General features: G+C 42.2%; 1 protein-coding gene across 3 annotated transcripts in view; it reads left to right on the forward strand.

Moving 5' to 3' along the window:
* The window catches only part of LOC117590144 (protein eva-1 homolog C-like), a 28,474-nt gene that overhangs the window by 1,463 nt on the left and 5,729 nt on the right, over positions 1 to 21,282 (forward strand). For all 3 annotated transcript variants that reach the window (XM_034282517.1, XM_034282518.1, XM_034282519.1), the window contains exons 2-5: positions 12,684 to 13,381; positions 16,917 to 17,039; positions 17,594 to 17,733; positions 19,557 to 19,698. In XM_034282517.1, the coding sequence (XP_034138408.1) occupies positions 13,153 to 13,381; positions 16,917 to 17,039; positions 17,594 to 17,733; positions 19,557 to 19,698 (634 nt within the window). In that variant the 5' untranslated portion in view covers positions 12,684 to 13,152. The remainder of the gene's footprint in view (positions 1 to 12,683; positions 13,382 to 16,916; positions 17,040 to 17,593; positions 17,734 to 19,556; positions 19,699 to 21,282) is intronic.

Genomic DNA, 21,282 nt, shown 5'->3' on the forward strand with positions numbered 1-21,282 from the left:
GAATGGCGGGATGGCGTCTAGGCGTCGATTGAAGGCTCTGCGTTTTCCGTCACGAAATTAAAAGTAATTTTTAAAGATTTATCAGGGATTTGCCGCATCATCGTCAACCATTCTGACCATACAGAAGCATTTTTTGGTTTCAGATTCGGATTATAAATTGATATTAATACGCGTAATTTACATTTTTGCCACTTACATCGACGTCAGCAGGGACGACCGCAGCCTCCACCTCCGCCTCCGCCTTAGGCTCTGTATCAGACTTCTCTTTCGCTTCTGTAGCGCTCAGAGCACTCTCAGTCTTGACACAATCTCTGTCATCCCCATGCCCACTCCCATTTCCCCAACCCCAAATCCAGGGTTAGGTTTGTTGGCAACTTCAGTTTCGCGTTGCGCGTATAATTAAATTATCGCTAGCTTATCGTGCTAGATGAGAGAGAAGACGTGGCAAGTGGGTCGCCACAAACCCCAAAATGGCGGAATATTCGCAATAGCGGAATCTCAATTCGAGCTAATTACTCGGATAGAGCTCCGGCTACTTTAAGTTAATTATTACACGCCTCATGCAAACTTTTGCTTTTCCATGCGCTCCTAACTGTGTAAGTGCACATTCTTGAGCTCAGCCAGAGGCGACGGAAGGCAGGAAGCAACCTGCCAGCTGCCAGCTGCCAGCAACAATCTAGAAGAGCTTTTGTCTACTCTGAAGGGTCTAAAGGGCTAAAACTCCTTTACAAAGAACGAAAGAAACATAAAAAACTAAAAAAAAAAACCTATAGAACTGATGGGACCCTTTCAATTATTTAAAATGGCTGGAACAATAGATAAGAACTTTTATTATCATCAAGCAGGATAAACGAGTGCGAGCATGTGCATAAGAATGAGCACGAAAAACACCTCTTTAGACATACATACATATGCAATACATACTCGTACATACTCGTACATATGTACATGTGAGTATGAATGAGCAGAGTATGCAGGTTTGCTATACAATGCAGCCAAGGAGTACTTGTATCATCTGAAAGGTACCTTCTAGGTATTTTGGATAGCTCCTCTTGAGATCGATTCTTCTTTGTACGACGGTGAATCATACGAATATAAGCATTGAGTTTATTCTATCGCGAATCTACTGCACCAGCTGCTTAAATTAATGTGTGTTTAGTAGAGCAATCCTACGAGTACCGATGAGCAAGTGTAAATTTAGATCGAAAGTCTCTCGAGCAGCGTAGCAAGGGGTATGGTATGCGACGAAAATAAATATGTCTTGTACATACATAAATGGCACCTGATTCTTCAACAGATTCACTCTAATGTACGAGAATGTATTCAAAAGATGTAATTTAAAAGTCACTGAACGTTTTTTTTCCGAGGGGCTGACTGATCACACAAAGCGTTCGGATCCAACTACAGTTGGATGTCATGTCGGATGTGGGTGAATACTCAGTTTAAAAATGTTTTTTATTAAACATACAAGAATACTTTTCATTTTCTGGGGTTCGTTCGGCAAACAATTCTTTCTTGAGTTCAAAATTTTCAGTAACATTTTTCTAATATTCAACATAAACTGAAGTACCTGGTCAATGCGGACTCTGCGACCAACCAATTTCATTCAAGACTGGATTCCACATTCGAATGGAGGGAAAACACCTTTTCCCGGCGAGAATTGGCTATGATAGTTTTTATGGGAATGTGGAAAATATTTAAAACAATGGGACAACGTTTTCTGGATATCCCCCGAGATTAAGTGTAAGGTAAAAAGAGCCTCACAGGCAATTGATTTGTCTAGCGAAGACGATCAAGAAAAAAAACGAATGAAATATTCCCTTTCCGCTTCGAGTATTAGGTACACAATTATTTTTCTCGCACGTCTTGAGGAACGTTCTTTTACCACTGTTCTGGAAGATCTCTATGTGAACACAAATGCGAGTTTTAGGTTGATTTATGATTGTGTCGATCTGCCAACCAGTTCGAGACCCAAACAATTGTCAACTCTTTATCCACTGATTCGAATAATTTTAAAGGCACACAATGGTCGAGCCTTTGCTCCGGGTTCTCCGAGTGCGGAAGAGATACAAATTCAACTGTATTTGTATTAACTTTAAATCTAGTTGAGAGCCCTTGTGTTGCCCTTTTTGGTGTTTGCACACACTGTAATAGACTACAGTATTTCATAGAAACGAAAGTGTATCGTAAGTGAATAGTGTGTATTGTGTCCCTTACATTGTACATACCATTGTATGTGTATACACATGTGCAGTGTTTTCAATAATTGGCCAGGCTATGAGAGCAAGTACCGTTCATGAGGACGATTGCAGCTGTAGGGACCCTCTGGACGTTCCAAGGGCTCTCGGGGGTTCAGTTCCTTGCACTTTTATTCGTTTTTGCCATTTATTATTATTATTAAACTAAAATGAATTGGTTGATTGTTTGTTCAACAGAGTGTTGCTTTTAAAGGGCCTTCCTTCTTCCATTGTCCCCTCCCCCATCACTACCCTAGAGCGATTTATTGGGAAACGGGCACGGAATTATTTGCTCCCTGCCTTCTTGAGCCCCCGCAGAACACATGTTTTACTTTTGTGTTTTCGTAAGCAGTTTCTGGGTCTTTCGCTCCTACCCACTTCCCGGAAACTCAGGGAGGCACAGGCTGGGCGACAGTCTTCCGACCCCCTTCCCGGCCACCAGCACCCCCCCGACGTCCTGTCTCTTTGTCTGTTTGTTTGTTTGCACATTCTTAACTGGCAATCAGGCCCCTTAAAATGGGAGTTGGCGAGGCCTTGGGCGTGTGAGTGTGAGTGGGAGTGGGTCGCACTGGGTGCTGCTGAAGGGCGTTCGTGTGAGTGCGTGCGGCTGTTAGACAACTTTTGTCATTTTGCTAATTTAGTCTTATTTGCCTTTGTCTACACAAAGCATTGGATGAACGGACTGTAAATGTGTAAGGGACAGGAGAGAAGTACAATAAACATTGGAAACACGAAAGATAATGTCTAATGCCTCTGTATGCACTGGCTCTTAAATCTACAGCATAAATCGTGTAAAGTCTAATTCATGCAAAACTCATACAATTCTCCACAATACAAAGCTACGGTAGTGATTGTCTCTTCACTGCCTAGTTTAGACAGCAGAAAAGCTTCATAATTGAAGGAATCGTTTGCGGAGAGAAGAGGCCATTTCGGAATTTCGAGTACAACCTACAGCTCATGCGTAGTTAAATACTGATCAGGATGAATTCCCAGGTGCATCTAGCCGTCCCTGTTTCGACCATAAGCAGTGTATTCGAAAGTAATTTTATAAAAAATGATTTTACTGAATACCTTGCGGATGCTTAGACACTTGCCGGAGTCAGCTATTGAGGCATCACGGCTTACCCATTACCCATGTCGGCAGGAACCTCCCTCTTTCCGACGCGGTGTGTGTGTGTTCTTCTGACACGACTTAACTAGGTCAGGGGATTAACTTTGTTAATAATGAAACACGCAATATTGCCCCTGCATTTACGGTGTACACTGTACAGATTTCGTTCCTTGAAGCTGCCTTTGTGGATGCGGATGCTTTAAAATTTTCGTTGAGCTCAGCTGCAAGAAAGTGGTGACAGGACCCAGGGACGTTCCAAGGGTTGCTGCTGGTTGGTATGCTATGCTCTGCTCTGCTCTGTGCCCTGATTTTGTTCGCAACACAGAGTTTTCGACTCTCGCGTGGCTGGCATGGAATCTCCTGAATTATTTATGACAATTAAGTTGTAATTTCATTTTATTGCCTTCTCCAGAGCCAACATTTACCGTCCGCATCGACATGGGCGACGGCGTCCTTTGGCCTCAGCTCAGGCTTCCCTCCATCCTCGACATCGCCTCTGCTGGCATTTCGTTGTTCTTCCGTCATTTCCCGCAGCTGCGCAGCATCTGCAGTCCCAACCATGCCAACCCGTTCCATACTTTCTTCTCTTCTCCAACCCCTGCTCCTGGTCTCCATTCCCCCAAAGCGCGTGTGTGCTCCACCGCTTAAATCGTAAATTGGAAAATATGTGTTTCTTTCCTTTCCCTACATTCCCTTTTGTCACTGACACGCACATTTTGTACAGTTTCACTTGCTCCTCCCGTCTTGATTATTCGTTGATATGCATTTGAAATCATCGAGTCTACCCACATACATTCAAACATACATACATATGTACATATGTATGGATGCGTATGTATGTATGTATAGACACATATGTATGTATGTATAGGCACATGTGTGTATGTACAAAACATACATCGATCTAGGCACTCCATTGGCGCACCATGGAGTCACAATTTCAATTTTCCTGTGCAAGAGAACTTCAAATGGGATCAGCCGATGATGCTGTAGATACTCCTCATGGATCAGAATATTAAGCTACCATGCTAAGATCGCTCTGAAAAAATGGATGGGCTCACTCACACAGCCTTTTATTAGTACGCAAAATTAAATAAAGATTCACTTGTCCATTAGCGTGGCCTGGCATTTTTATACCTGGTAATCGAAGAGTATATTGTATTTGTGCGGAAAAAATCAAAGAAACAGAAGGAAGCGTTTCCGACTCCCATAAAGTATATATATTCTTGATCAACATCAATAGCCGAGTCGATAGAGCCATGTCTGTCTGTCGACAGACGGACGCTGTAAGTCTCAGAGACTATAAAAGCTAGAGTTACCAAATTTTGCACATAGATGCAATTTTGCCACGCCTACTTCCGCCCCCGCAAATCTGGAAAATCTGCTGCATCCACAATTTTGAAGATAAAAGCTAATAACGCCATTCCGTAGGGAACAACCATATCTATCAGATCACAGAGTTTAATTTTATTTTTGGCACATTCTCTCAATCCACACTCTGCTTCGTTCAGCATGCAGCTCTAGGAGAGGGAGCCGAGATAAAAGAGCGTGTTGGCGTGGGAAGTGACATATGTAGAAAACATATAAAAAATTTAAAATGGAAAAAAACTTCTGAGCTTTAATTTTTTAGCCTGGTACTCAGATCGAAAAAAAGGGCCGCTAAAAAAATCAGGGATGATATTCGTATGGAACCGATAAAAAATTTTTGTGCGCACAAGTTACTTTCTAGCGGCTGTATGCCAGGCAGTACTCAGATCGACAAAAAGCAGACCGAAATAATCTAGAAAGTCAGACGATAGTATTTGTGTGGTATTCGTTGGTATGTTGCTAGCAGCTCGAAAAATAAAGATCTGTTTTAATTTCCGAGAGGGTACCTAGCAAACAGAGAGTATAGTCTGAATCAAATGGACACAAGAATGCCACTGAAGTTGAAAGATAAATTACCACCGTGCTTCTTAACGAGCTTAAGGCCATGAAACGGCAAAAAATGAAACCATTATTATAGATGAATGAGATTATATTGAATTTATTTGCATTTCTAATTTGTTTAACTTATTTGAACGCCAGTAGCTTCATGTTGCCTAGACACAGATCCGGCTAAGCTGTTAACAAAATGTTTTAAGTTGTTTTCCCTTTGGGACCACGTACTGCTCCACAGGGTAGTGCCACTAACACTATACTATTTGGTTAGTGGTAGTGCCAAGGGGCGAAGGTGGCGATTTTGACTCCAAACTATCAAATTTTGAATAGGAAGTGTGCTTGGAGGCGCCGTTTTACAACTTTGCAACGGGCGCAAATATTCCTTGGTACGGCCTTGCAGATGTCTGCAGATGTTATTCTCAGACATATGCAAATTCTATGTCATATTTTCAAACTGCGGAATATGCAAAGGGTATCGTTTCATGGGTTTCCATATATGTACGCATATTTATATAAGTTATAATACTCAAATGTATAGACAAACGACCGTTCTGGTTTCTTTCCTTCAGATATGGGTTTAATCAAAGTTGTCGGCGCTTATTTCGCTGATTGTCCTCCTCCTCCGATCATGCAAGAGCCGCCAATCCCACTCAAAGCAATCTCCTGAATTTATCAATTTTGCATTGATTGTTTTATTAACCTTTTATTCAATTTTCACACATTTTTAAAAAGGTAAACAAAACAACACAGCTGCCTGAGAAGTGACCTGATCTCTGATCACACTCTGCTGCTATCAAAATATATTGCACATTATGCTAACAAGTTTTTTTTTTCGATCTGAGTATTTGGTATTTTTGGTTATTGGTATTGGTTTGGTATTTAATTGGTTCGGTTTTTGGTATTTAATCGCTCCCGCGAAATTGGATGGTCGCACGACGATGAGTCCGCATTGACCAGGTACTTCAGTTCGATGATGGGGCTGTTGCTCCTCAAGGTGACTTCCGTTGTTCTAAACTTTAGATGTACTACTGAATACCGGGTATAAAAGTTGTGACGCGTAAGAAGCGTCTCACACGTCCCTTCTTGTTTTTATTTATCTTCTCTCTTCTTTATTGGCAATTATCACATTATGATGTGGTCTGCCCTGTTCATGCTTGAAAAATTAAGAAAAACCGAGGAGGAACGCTGTGAGTTTCAAGCAGTGTATCATACATATATTTATACATATGAAACCTTATGATTTTTTCAAATTGTACATTTCACAGTGATTTAATGATCCAATCAGACCTTAATTCAATGATCTGATAGATATGGTCAACCTCTATGGAACTGATGTTTTCTCTTATCTTTAAAATTGAGGATGTCATAGACGTTCGCTCTTTTCTGAAAGGGAGTGGACGTTTCCGTCTGTGTGTTGCATTTTTCGACCACAAGTACAATATATCCCTTTAACTCTTCGAGCACTTGGTAATTACACAAAATATAAAAACAATTTCCACTGTTCAAAGCCCCAAAACATATAAGAACCCACTCTGAAGGGGCTTAGTGGTAACAATTACACACATTTATGTACAGCTGTGAAAAAAATAATAGCACCATCGCCACAAGCAATTTTCAAATAGTTGCCCAACTCACATTTTTAACTTTAAGGAAACTTAAAGCAATTTTTTTTTAAGGTTTTTAAGTTATTTAAGAGACTTAATTGAAACTGGTAAAATTAGGCGAAAGAAATAATAGCACCAATTTTGAAAAATGGATTTAAAATTTAAAAAATTACCAACAAATAACGAATTTCTTAGTCTACACTTTTGAACTATTAATTCTAAATCTATATTTATCATTTAGAATTGCTGTCCAGCGTCTTGGCATGGAATCCACTAAGTCCAGACATCGCTTTTGGTGATCTCACAGTGATCCGACAGTGGTTGGCTTGGAATCAGCAACTGCCTTCTGGACGTCGGACCACAGATTTTCGATGGGTTTTATGTCAGGCGACTGTGCAGGCCACTTTAACACGTTCAGTGTTATCCCCGAACCATTCCTTTGCTTTCATGCTTGGGTTATTTTCCGTTTGAAAGACACATAAGAGTGAAATTTCGTATTCTGCAAAGGGTAGCATTACTGTCTCCATGATATTCAAGGACACGTGCTGATCCATGATGGTTTATAGTCAATGTATTGGCCCTACTCCATAGTAGGAGAAGCAGGCCTATACCATTACACTACACATTTTATGTTTAATGGTTTTTGTGGTATACTGGTGTTCCTTGAACACCTTGGACATAAAACTCATCAAAACTCATTTTTACTCAACTGACATTAACATTTTCCTCCATTATGGGATGTCCAATTGGCATTTTCCCTTGCAAACATCATGTGCTTAGTAATATGTCTGGCGTTTAAAAGTACGATTTTTTTTTAGCAGCAGGCTATGTTGTCTAAAATGAATCAGAACTTTCTAGCCAGTCGCTTTTATTTGAAGCTCTTTTTTTAAGCTTGATGGCAGGCTTGAAGGGAACCTTCCTGCTCTCACGAATCAGTATTTTGACCCAGTATGACCCCAAGCGGTCATAGATCGTTTTGATCCACGTTTTTCAACACTTTTCTTCATAGTTTAAGGCATTTTTAATCATTTTATTGAAACTTCCTACCAATTGACCAAATTCTCTGAAAGTTTTTACGTCAAATATCAATTTTTTTGCTAAGGTCGTGCTTTCTCGCATTTCAGAGCTATCCACGTTCTATTGTAATGATTATTATTAGCTTTGATGATAGAAACAATGAAATATTAGCCAAAACTAATAAATACGTAGTTTATACATAGTAAATTCTTCGAAATTACGAAGATTGACTTTAAAAATGGCTTATGATACTATTATTTTTTTCGCCAAGTTTGTGGTATTTTTTCTTAAAGTTAAAAAAATATTTAAAGACAGAAATTTGAAGAAAGATAACACTTTTTTTATTAATGAGGAATACTCAACTATATGGACAAATGCAAAATTTCAAAAAATTGCAACAGTAATTGCTTATTTTTTGGTCAAGAAGAACTGTATGTAGTGGTGCTATTATTTTTTTTCGCAACTGTGTGTATTTTGGTTTGTTTTGAATTGCAAGAAATTATACCCCTAAGTGCATTACGACAAAATATTGAAATACGCTCCGATAATAGCTTATACATATACGAAATACATATGTACATACTTTTAATCACTCACTGATTTGACGGTTTTATGCTTCGTAAGATGCGTCAAAATATCAGATATAGATATAGTTTTGTAATTTTCTCCTCACTGAGATATTTCAAGTAAATTGCTGATGGCACGGAGGAGAACGTCTTGCGGTTGGGCATCCTGAACCTTCCACTTTGGTCTTTCAGCAGATGAGAGGCTGGCTCTCGCACATTTAATATTCTACATGGAGACATCCATAGATCACATACTTCGAGAATTACCCGAAAGCTAATCAATTATTTAGGGATAGGGACGCCTTCGCTTTGTCGTAGCCTTCTGCCCTGCTCGTTGGCCGTTCATTATTTTGCTGCGGGACGGCTCATGTGTTGGACATTATTTTATAACAAATTCTACTTACCAGAGAAAGTTGGAAGAGATTCGCTAATCAAATTACTCATGGTCCTAACTTTGGTTGGCGTGGCGTGTTGTCAAGGTTTTATTTCCGATGTCCGATCCGCTCTGGGCCTTTCGACCGCTCTACCTTCGAAGGCTCAATTCAATTGGCCTACAGAATGTTCGGTCCCGTTCCCCGAACTACGCTGCATCGAAAGCGCCAGCTGCTGACTTCCTAAGTCGCGGAGGCATTGAACTGTCCAAAGTTTTTGACACGTACAACGACTAAAGTTTTCAGCGGTGGCCCGAACATAAATAAACACGTTCATGTGCGTGTGGCTCTCTGTCTCTGTCCCCGTCACTGTCTCTGTCCGTGTCTGTGTCCGTTTCCCGGACCAAATACTGTACCCGTCCTCGAGTCCGAAACGTGACCAGCGACCAAGTCGACGGAGACGCAGCTTGTTTTTCCGATCCGTTATTCGCCGCTGCTAGGCCCGTAAATTTTTCAACAAGTTTTTATTATGTTTTCGTGTCCTTGCAATAAAGCACAAATACGAGAACGCACACCCAACACCAGCCAGTTTCTTCTTGTTTTATTTATTTATATATTTAATATAAGGTCGGTATACCTACCTATGTACATACATACATGGACACACATATCTATACATACAGGCATTCATACAAGTACGGGGATGTATGGGGACGGCTTAGAACAATTTATTGCACAGGGACTTGCACATTTATACTGCATAAATGTTGCCAAATTATTGAGCTAATAAATATTTCCCGTACTAGCTGTCCAACTGGCCTCTGCGCCTCCCATTTGGGTAGCAGTCCCTATCAGGACCGCCTCTGAAAGGGTTGCCTGGCGTTGAGCCATATTTTTGATAACTTTGATTTTTCTCTCTGACAGCTGCGCCTGATCTTTTTGCGTACATATTTCTTTACGAATATACCACCCCCCACCATTACTACCATCAATCAAGGAATCAATCCTATACATACATATGTACATATATGTACATTTTAGCAATCCCTTGTATTTCGGGGGCATATGGCGTTGACTGGTACATACATACATACATATATGTATGGATACGAATGCAGATGTAAAAAAATATTTGATATTCTCAGTTCTTTGCGAGTCTTTGCACTGCACGAAAAAGTACATGGTTGATATTCATGGGGTGATTATCCAGAACCATAAGTAACTAATAAGTGAGCATTACTTCCAATGAAGAATCCATTTTGCTCATAGAGTGGGTGGCTATAGAATCAAATGGCATCCAAACCCATTTTTACCCGCTGAAAGAGGACAAAGGCAAAAACAAAATGTAGTCCAATTCTGGCATGATGGACAGCTGGCCGCAGACCGCACACCGCAGATTGGCAAATTTCAATATGATTTCAATTTTCCACCAAATTAAACTGAGCACAAAAGTTGAGAAAATAATGGACGCAGCTTTCCGCTTAAATAAATTCAGACAAATACGAGTGCTCGTACCGTTTAGCAAATCCGAGCTCAACATGATAATGCTGCAAAGCGAACATGGGCGTTTGACCATCCTCACAGCAGTGTTCGAGTGAGCATTCAATTGCAGTTCGATGAGCTTCGAGCTGGCTCTCGACCTCGCCTTTGTGGCTGCCACTAGAGCTGGATCTGGTGCTGGAGCGGGCTCCGGATCCGGCTCGGGCCCAAGCATACTGCTTCAGCTTCAAAGAGGATGCAACTCCCACGAGGGCTCTTTACACCGATTAAAGGAAGGCCAAAATATTCTTGCATATTAATTTCTGTGGAAAATGAAAACCAGTAAAGTCATAACCAAGCTCCGCAAAAAAGTTCATCACAATAAGGGACAGCGGCAACGACAATGCAGCCAAAGCTCTGAAACGTCCGCATTGGTCTGGCAGTATCCGACAGATAGAAGGCAGCCAGCCCCAAGTCAAGCTTCGGGCTACACTGGAGCTCTAATGGTGTCACTGCTGGCAGTGCTGCATTGGGATGCGAGAAGAGGACGCTGGCACGGGCACTTTTACTCCATCGGGAAGGCAGAGTGTTTGGGGCTTGCCAGGGCATTTGCTTACCAGCTCCATCAGGGGCCTGTTGGAACGAGGTAAAACGCTTTCCGCACAGTTTGCAAAATATGAAGTTTGCCTTTGAAAGTTTGCGGTTTTGGCTTTCTTGCAAGCAAGCGAACAATAAGGAAACACTAAGAAATACATTAGGCCAACCTAGATGAGCACTTTCCAGCAAAAGGAGGACAGCATACTCATGACTGTGAGTGTGTTCTTGGTCTTGAGGGCTGTGTGCATGTATATATGTACACTCGTTCGCATTCGACAGAATTCGTATTTGATATCTTTAGTGAGGCTGGGCTGGGATGCTTAGAACTTGAAGGATAACAAGGGATTGTTTGGTCTCCGCACGCATTATACTCGTACACACGAGTATTCGGATTCGATGCTCACAGTCTCGCCCCTCCCCGTACTTTTCTTTGCATTTCCTCCGTTCAGTTCATCCGCTCATATGCAACCCGACCATCCGAAAGTGTCCGTTAATGAATGTTTGGGCAAACTTGTGGCAACCTTCACGGACGTATGTAGTAACCTCAAAACCAGCCCGACCTCAAGGCGACCCCAAAGGATACATAAATATCTACTCCTTTGTATTTCGGATATGTGTGGGTGGGTGTGTTTACTCGGTAAATGTCCCATTACTCATCGTCATATCGGTCGGACTCTGTCTGGTATGCCCCGCTGGCTGGATTACATACATAAATGTTTAAATTTCATGGATAAATGACCACGATTGATACTTTTTGTGTACTTTTAATCAACAGAACCGCATGGGGATCTCTCGAAACCCGTAGGCATGTGGCAACGCATAAAAAAAGAAAAAATAGAATAATAGAAAAGAAAAAAAGAAAAAAAGAATAACCGAAGAACTTTATCAAATTATAAAATACTTTAGAAACATATTGACCATGTATACAAATTTAATATTTGGGCTGAGCAGGTGTATCTAAAGTTGGGATGAATAAGACCATGAGGTGACAGGAGTCTGCACATGAGAGTCTCACCATGTATCTGACAAACATGGCTGGAGTACTGCTCTGCTCGCTTTCTTCTTGCTGTTACAATTGAATATCCCCTTGCGGATCAATAACATCTCTGAGTGACGAAATATCTCTCTAAATAATCCGCCTAACTGCATATGACCACGCGAAAACGGTCACTCGTATGTATGTATGCACAGACAGGTTCAAGCCAATCAGAGGATTAAGCATTTCAACCTGAATTGCAAAATTTAATGACAACACAAGCCGCAGCTACTGGCTGGGATTATTCCGATAATCCCCGTCAAAGCTGAGGTACGATTTACGATGTGCATACGAATGTATGTACATACATACATATGTACGTACGTACTGTATGTGTGTACGGCCAGAGAGGATTTGCCAGTTTACGGAGAAAAGAGGTAGTCAAAAGGCACTGAGTTGTTAACCGAACTAATTAAACGTGATTTCAGTGGTAAATTTTCTTCAATTTAAAATTAATTTCAAATTCAATAAACAACATCAAACCCAATTAAGACGCCGAGGGAAATTGGAAAAACAAATAATGCCATAATTTGCAGCATCGCTAAGCAAATAAAAAGTCGCTGCTCCGACCATTAGGGACTATTTTTTTAATCTTTTTTTAAATAATCGAGTTAACAACGTTGCGTAATGAATTGTTCGTTGCCGAGTGTTCGTATTCTCAAAAGTACAAATTAATAGGAGAGCAAAAAAAGCAAAACAAGTGCAAAAAGCGAGTGTGAAATATAATTAATTGTTATGCTTTCAGAGAAAAAACGACCACCACAAAAAAGTAATGATATTACAAAAATGAAAAGCAAAAAGCGAAAATAAGGCAAAAAAGACGACGAACAAACCGTTCACGACTTCCGACCAGTGCAACATAATCGTCCGCGTACATACACATACGAGAAGAACTGTACACAGTTTATGTTTGGAATTCATTTGCTACTGAGGTCCTCTCGGTAGCGACTGTGGTCGACTAGAGAATGGACATGAGCAGGGGCATCGGCAGCTTCTATCATATCGCACTCGACGCTAGGCCGCCGACGATGGCCATAAATATGAGAGTTCAAAATACACACATAAATGGCCAAATCTGAGGAGGCACAATAAAAGCGGCCATAAAGAACATTAAATCAGCAGCAGACGCTAACCAGCGATAGCGTTTGCCCATACATACGTCGAGCTCGAGGCGCCGACAGCAGCAACAACAGGGGCAGCAGCAACTGTGGCCAATGGCAATGGCAGCATCACCAGCACCAGCACCAGCCCCAGCCTCAACCCCCCCACCGCAGATCGAGCAGGACCGCTCCGGTCCTCCCCGATGGCGGCACGTGCATTGGGTCTGCTCCTGGCAGTGCTCCTGGAACCATGTTTGTAGTAGGACAGCCCTGCTCCTGGCTGCTGTGTGCCTGCTGACGCGGCCCGTCATGCCGGAAGTTATTTATCGAGTTGATCCTTTGGGTAAATGCTATGTTTTATTTCTCTCCTTTTTTCCACATTTCAGCTACAGCACAAAAGCGGCGGCTACATGCAAACATTCTCGTACAAATTTGCCCTCGCTCTGCGTTCTCTCTGCGGCGGTCCTTGCCCCTTTGTCATTCCCGCGTCCTGCGGCGCTTTTTAGCTAAAAATAAGTGAGATGCAGGGGTCTTTGGCCTCTGTCGCTGTCGCTGTCGCTACCACTGACGCTGCCGCTGCCAGCCAAACTTACATAGCTCCGTGGGGCCCAAAGCCTCCTCCTCATCTGCACCTCGGGTTTTCAACCCAGTGGGCGCCCTGCCGGCTCATTGGGTTCTGGCAAATATTTATGTATAAATCATAATTAAGCACAAATATCCACTCAAAGTGGTTGTCCAGCTGCCTCTGACCCTACCTTCCCATCCCGATCCACTCCGCCTTTCTCTGTCTGCGCTTCCCGTTTTCAGCTCCTGGTAATGAAATTAACTCGTGCGGCAAAAGTTTTTCCACTCCAGATCTGAAAGCGAGAGCCACCAAATATTTATGTAGTTTCTCCATTAATGATTTATACGAGAGTCAAAACAAACAATCATAAATTTCGCAAGATTTATTAACTGTACAACTGTAACTATCAGACACTCGCAAACTTATAAATATACTAGTGGCACGAGTCTGTTTTGAACTTCATCTTGGAGTCGATTTCCCCCTACATATTTGTATATATGATTCCTGTATTCCTGTATTCCTGTATATATGATTCCTTGTATATTCAGATCTATGCTTTAGACACACCTAAGCAGGTAGAATAATGACCTAGATCAATGAAGGGAATAATAATTGGAATGGAATAATTTAATCAATGTTCAGTTTTTGGCAATTTAATCCAATGAGTGCTTCCCAGCCAGTTTACAAAGTCAATCAATTCAGATGTGCCCTGTGTTTCGTACGTGGAAACACTAAACGAAAGAAAAGTCCATATCGTTTGGATGTTTTGCGGCGTTCCCACAGGTCCTCCCCTGTGCTGGAACATCAAACTTAAGGCGACAGAACTGTAACCACACGAGTGACTTTGACTGTGACTGAAGCCAAACATCGCCTAAAAATGAGTCTATAATGGAGGCGACTTTGTCCAGGACACTATAGATGGCTCTTCCATAACTCTTCCACTGGCATAACAGATCACTTAAGCCTTGGCGTCCCCATCAATTTTGTTTTTTTCCCGTATTTTGCCCTTGTTCTTTGGCAACTTCCACATACCCCTCGCTAGTGTTTGACAGAACAGGTCAGGACAAAGAAGTTTTCGTCTTGAGCTAGTAACAGATAATGTAATACAAAATTATAAAAGCACTGTTTAAATTCAGCTCTAAAGATAACGGCAGGAACAATTTGTATTCGCTTAACCAAAAGAAAATATTAGTTTTGTATGGATGTGCTTAACAGCCAGAAGGAAGCTCTTTCGACAAAATAAAAGATAAATAGATGTACAGATCCATGACCAGCCGATTGCGTCTGTCTGTGCATGATGAGCATTTTGGCTCTCAGATACTACAAATGTTCTCATTTTTTGTATTTGAAAATCCATCACAAAGGACAGAAGTCTGTGGTGTCCACAGTTCGGAAGATTTGCATCTACCCGTAATCAAGATCAAAAGGGAACATTTCTTAGTGCGAGAGGAGCATAGGTAGAATGAACATTAAATTCCTCTCTTCTCTCTCTATGTTTATTTAGATACGTTTTCTTGGGTAGATCTGATATCGTAAATTGGGATTTGAAGTTTTACATGCAATTAAAGTTTACGAAATGGAGACTAGGGAAATAGTAGCTTAAATCCGAATTAGTCTTCCTACTTAAGATGTATGCCTTTTTAAGATTCCGTGCACTTTCCAACTGTCTCCCGTTCTTTACAACTTTAACAGAGAGATAAAGAGAATATGTCATACAACGTACTTATCAGTTAATACGATCAGCTAGCGCCGATGTGCACATACATATCATGTATTCATACTCATACTCGAAAACTCGGCAACGGTACAAAAAATGAGACAAGAAAGCCCAAGTTTTGATCACATAATAACAACAAAGATTTGCTCATTTACAGATTTGGGATAATGTAACTATATAACTATGATACATTGTATGGTAGAGTAATTTCAGAGTAGATAATGGTCGGGTATTCGATTAGATTTAATTAGATTGTTCAGATTGGCTTTTCTTGGTCTCTATGTGCCCGTGTAATTACAATAAATGTTCATGTGGCTGGCTATATCTGTCTGAACCCGAGATCTGCCTGTAAATGCGCATTTGAATGTAAAGTTTCAAGTAAAGTAGCTCATGTTATATGTATGTACATACACATTTATATGTCCTGCATCGTGTGGTGTGCGGGTTAGGATGCCTTTTGCGCTAGCGTATATACATATCTGCGTTTTACATTTTTGGAATGGGGAATGGGGACCATTGTTGATGGTGTTGTGGCTGCTTTTGCGAATGGTTTTTCAACTCACTGCTCGCTGTATTCCATTGTGTTTTCACACCCAAAAACGAAAATCTATAATGGCAATGCTATACATAAATGTGCAGAGTATCTCGAGTATCGAAAGTACATATGCTCACAAATACGATATATGTATGTATGTACGTACATATGTGTGTAAATATATTTGGTATGTACTACTTAATATTCGAACCATGTGAGCGCTTTCCTCCACGCGGCACTGGTCCTTCGTCCGTATTTGATATACAGCAGAAGTACCTACCCAGGCGATGGAGGTGGAGGTGCTACATTCTACCAGGAGCAAGTGGCTGAGCGGAAAGCACAATAGACAGAAACAAATAACAGAATCTTCCCATACCCTGGGTATACCCAGTGCCAGAGTGCACTGCCAGGCTTCAGGAAATCTGCGCAGCAGACCAAATGGTTTGGAAAATCATGTTTCGATGGGGAAGCAATCCTAAAGCTATCAGATATGGCAGAGTACCTATGTATGTATGTACATCCTTAATTCATTATTATTGTCAATAGTGCAGGGTATTTTCTAGCTGCGCAATTTCAACTTCTGTCATTCTCCCTTGTTTACACTGATGTCAAGCGCCACGAAAGAATATTCGGAAATAATTTCACATGGAATCGAATGTCTGAATTTGCTAAGGTGTCAAGTGTCAGTTAAGTTGAAGACGGAAAGACTGCATATTGGAAATCGAATTTTCCTCACTTCTGCCTCCCCTACACAAACCAGCTTCAATACCATAGCGCTCGCTTCTCTATTTCTGCATACTCGTCAGATACTCACGATTGTACATCAATTGGAGAGGGTAATGACTTCCCTTCTTGGTTTACTTCTGAAGGTTACTTTCGATTGAACACCCGAAAAGTATTCCAAGCAGAATCAAACGTAACACCATTTACATTTTTCGATTCATTAATCTACGAACTGTAGATGTTTCCATTGTAACATTCAGGCTAGGATTTCTTGTAATAATACATTATATTTAAAGTCAACTAATAAAGTTCAATTACTTGTCGTTGTTTATTTTTAGCTCTCCTGGCCGCCACCTTGAGAACGTATCAACGAGCAGGATGCGACTCCGAGCAGCTGTCACTCAGTTGTCCTCGCGGCACCAGCATTTCCATTGAACTGGCTCAGTACGGACGGGCGGGTGGTAAGTCAGGGAACGGCACGTGGTCAAGAGGGCAGTCCTGCAGTGGTCTGGAAAAGGAGTGGTCTTGCTCGTCCTGGCAGCATGTCTCAATTGATTGATTGCTGGCCAAAGTTTGTCCGTTACACGCGTCGATTGTGCGCATTGTGTTGTACTTGCCTGCGGGAGCGCGAGCGTGGGCATGGACATGGACATGGACGTGTTTGTGTCTCTGTATGCTGGCACACGAAATGGGCAGCCTTGGAGCGGTCCATGCACACGCCCATATCAAGTATCGCGAGATTGTATGGGAAGTAAATATGGAAAGGTTGGGCACTTCGGCACTTGCGGACCTTGGGTTGCGGGGCGGGGCGGGGCGGGGCAAAGGTTTTTTCATTGTAGGCTCCTATCATAGTACTTGTGCCCACTTGGCATGTGGCACTCCAGCCCACTCGTACCACTCTTGTCTTCCTTTCCCACTCGTAGTATACTCACCTGCCTTCTCCACTCAAAAGCACGTCGAAACCGTCCACGACACGTTCACATAAACAAAATTGCGCTCTCGTCCACTTGAACAGATTTAACCGACCACAGCCTGTGTCCACCCGTTTCGCAAGAGGACCTCACCACGACCGGAAGTGCCAGCGATGCTGAAATCCACAGTGGAACAGAAATCGAAGTCAAACCGCCGGAAACATGTACCGTAAGCGGATTACAGGTAAGCAGAATCAGTATAATTGCAATTCCATCATCGTCGCACTCATCATTGAGGGTAAAAGCAGGCTGTGCCAGAGGAGACGAGGCGAAACGACGGAAAGCAATGCCAGTATTGACCTCACTGCGGCAGTGGCTTGGGCCATACACACTCGCACTCGTACGAATGGGCATGTACACACATCCATATGTACAGATGTATGTCCTATGTCCTTGGTGTATAATGCAGCAGTCTCGGATTGGTCAGCGTAGCTGGATGCCACTTGACAGCGGATCGGCTTACACTTGTGCCCAATTTTATTTTCCCATTTTCCGCACGACTCTACAACTCTCTGCATTCAAAGACATTCTCACACGAAGGGAGAATGCAAGCCCTCTCGCTCCACACATGTGGAGACAGCATAAATATAGTAAATCAGCGAACTAGAATGATGCCATAAAACCAGCAATAATTCATAATAAAAATCGATTAGATTCACTTTGGCCAATAAGGGATAAATCATTTGTACTCGCACGAGCAATATGACTGAGCTCCACGACTCCTGTTCCTCGTCCTCGAACCAATTTCCTAAGCCCAACAAACTGTTCAAAATAATTATAAACACTCATTTTTATACCCGAACGTGCACTTGCACTCTTATGTACCCTGTGCCTGGTCTTTTTTTTATCAGTACCAGGGCAGTAACAGTCAATGTAGTTGCTAATATCACATCGAAGAATATCCCATAAAGACTTATTATTGTGTGTGCCGCTCTCCCTTGTTGCGTTTCATTAGGCACATCAATTTCAAAGTCGGTCTCCATGCCTGGGTGTGGATGCTTAGGAAGAAGCAGAGCCAGCGGCTAATCAAATCCTAAAGAAGAGAATCAAATTAAGCGGAGCAGAGGCATCTACGCAGTGGGTTCGAACCATGGTAGCTCGGACGCCCAGCATCAGAGCGTTAACGACAGATTATGCATACCCTTTCCGAACACCGCACGCTCCACTTCCCATTGAGGGGAAAAATGCTGCCACAGCAAACAAATTAATAGCTCAGCTTTTGTCCTGGCAATGACACAGAGGACCAAAAGCAAATAAAGCGAATGTGAATGCAAGAAATCTACCTACATGTATGTACATATGTAGGTATAGACATTTGTGTGTACACTTGTAGTGCGTTCCAGGAAATCGACCTAATTGATTTGGATTCCAGGATTTGTAGCACTGCCCTGTCCGGGATTGTTTGGATTGATTAGCGTTGATATGGCAGTACTGACTAACCTAAAGCACTTTGATGATTGAGGGAATATGTATGCATATGCATGAATCTCAGAACTCTGCCGGTTCAGATAATAAAAGGTTCAAGCAAATTACTGATATGAATCAGCTTTCCTTTTGTGGAAAATGTGTCACCTGTCACCTCTCTAATTACACATTTATCGCCGCCCAAGGCAATTATATTTACATCAGTTATACAAAGTCCAATTTAGGGACAAGGGTAAAATATTCAATTGCTATTTTCTGGCACAGCCCTTTACTCATTATGCAATTCAGGCGAGTATCAGCCGGATTTGTATGGCATAAAATATTGTTTAATCTCTGTGCCTGGCTTTTAGTCAGGTGCAAGAATTTATGAGTCTACTCTCGTAAGGCAAATCGTTGCCTTGGCTTCACTCCAAGAATGCTTCTGGTGCCACCCCACCAGTGCCACCAGCTCTGAAGTATTGGGACAGATGTGCCCATTGCTCGAACATTGGTATCTAAATCGAATCCTGCTGCACAATCCTCACCCCTACTGCTGCCCTTCCATGCATTTCCTCATATGGCGCTCTGTCTGGTTTCTTACAGTACGCCCTCCTGCAGACGGTGGTAGATGCCTGCCAGAAGAAACGGCACTGCAAGTTTGCCGCGAATTCCAAAACGCACTCTAGTGGAGATCCCTGCTCGGGCATTCGGAAATTCGTCGAGATTGCCTACAAATGTCGTCCATGTAAGTATTCCAGCGTCTATCCAGCTAGGCCCAGACAAAACTACCAAGAACCAAACAAGAGCTCAGTGTGTGCATTTGCACATTCCTTGTCGGGTGCAATCGATTGGAATATGTCGAGGCGGCGCAGTGCCTGTCAGGTTGCAGACGCCGTCCTCGTCCTCCCCGCCGACGACATACATGAAATATATTATTTGCTGTGCGATATGATAAATATTTGCCTGCTGCAAAAGTGGCAAATATCAATTTAAGTTTTTGAGCAAACAAACAATTTTGTGTCAGCTGAAACAGATAAACAATATGGCAGTGGTGTCGTTCAATTGGGAACAAGCGATACCTTCGACAACACTCAACGTATAACTCGGATTTATCCGATCATTCGAGATGTTTGGGGTTAGAATTACAAATTATAAAACGATTTACTTGAAACTCGCAGAGGAAATCCTCCCAATAATTGGGTTTTGCTTAGAAAAAAAAGAGTAAACATGAGAAAATGATTTTACTAATTTTATTTATAGACTTGTACTAGGAAATATTTTACTGGGAAATTGTGAGAGATGCTCATAGACTAAAATGAAAATCGAAATCTATTAGCGGATATCCTACCATCGGAAATCGGCTTAAATTGAATACTCGCTTTATTGCACGAAGAATAAATATCTTCGGTTGGTCACTGCCCAGCTTTACGCTTTTCATCCGCGGTCTGGTTTCAATAATCCTGGTTCCTGGACTTTCCGATTTGATTCTGCTGAGAGCAGAACGAGCGCGGCAGCTGCGCTCGTTAACAATAGTTGTGCAAAGTTTTTGCTAAACTATTTGCATAGTTTGGCGCAGCTCTGTTTGCCTTAGCCCCGGTCGTCCAGTCTCCGTCTCCATCACCGCAGCGATGAAGCTAATGGCCTCGATTATTTACGATCCGCTTGGCCACTCGCGTTTATTCACTCGTGGACCCGGAGCATTTCGGGCGAAGACGATAAGCGAACTGATGTGACTTGCTACTTGCTACCGCTTGCTACTTGCCACCGGCAAGTCTTCTTAGTAGACACCTGCCCCAGCCAATCTCAGGCACTGTCCCAATGTGCGATAAACGAGCTCTTAATGCGCTCCGCAGAAGGGCAACGCATTTCCGATAAATGCAGATGTGCTTTGGATGCTGTGTACTCTACTCGTTCATGATTTCGTGTACGACTCTAAAGCGGAGGTGCTGCTTTGGAGCTGGCATATATGTATGTAATTCCTTGGTAATTTATTCCAGACCCAGCAAAGTTTTTACTTCCTATTTATTTTCTGTGTCAAGTGAAGCAGATGCTATTTCGTTAAGCAGCGCACAAACACACCAAAGCCAGAGAGAACACAAAAGCCCACTGGAAGAGGAAAGCCAGTCAAATTAGAAAATGGAAGTGCAGAACTGCCAGTAAGAGGCCACATGTACAAGTACGAGCACTTGGTCTACCCTCCGTTACCGTAGCACCATAGATGCTGAACAAGGTAGGATGGGAAAAGTACTAAGACTCGGCGGAGGGATGTACTATGTGGTGGGGACAACCGACGAGCGTCGAGCGACGAGTGGCTCGGAGCCGCAGCCCA

The sequence above is a fragment of the Drosophila guanche genome, unplaced genomic scaffold (genome assembly GCF_900245975.1).
Source record: "Drosophila guanche unplaced genomic scaffold, DGUA_6, whole genome shotgun sequence".
NCBI classification, from domain to species: Eukaryota; Metazoa; Arthropoda; class Insecta; order Diptera; family Drosophilidae; genus Drosophila; species Drosophila guanche.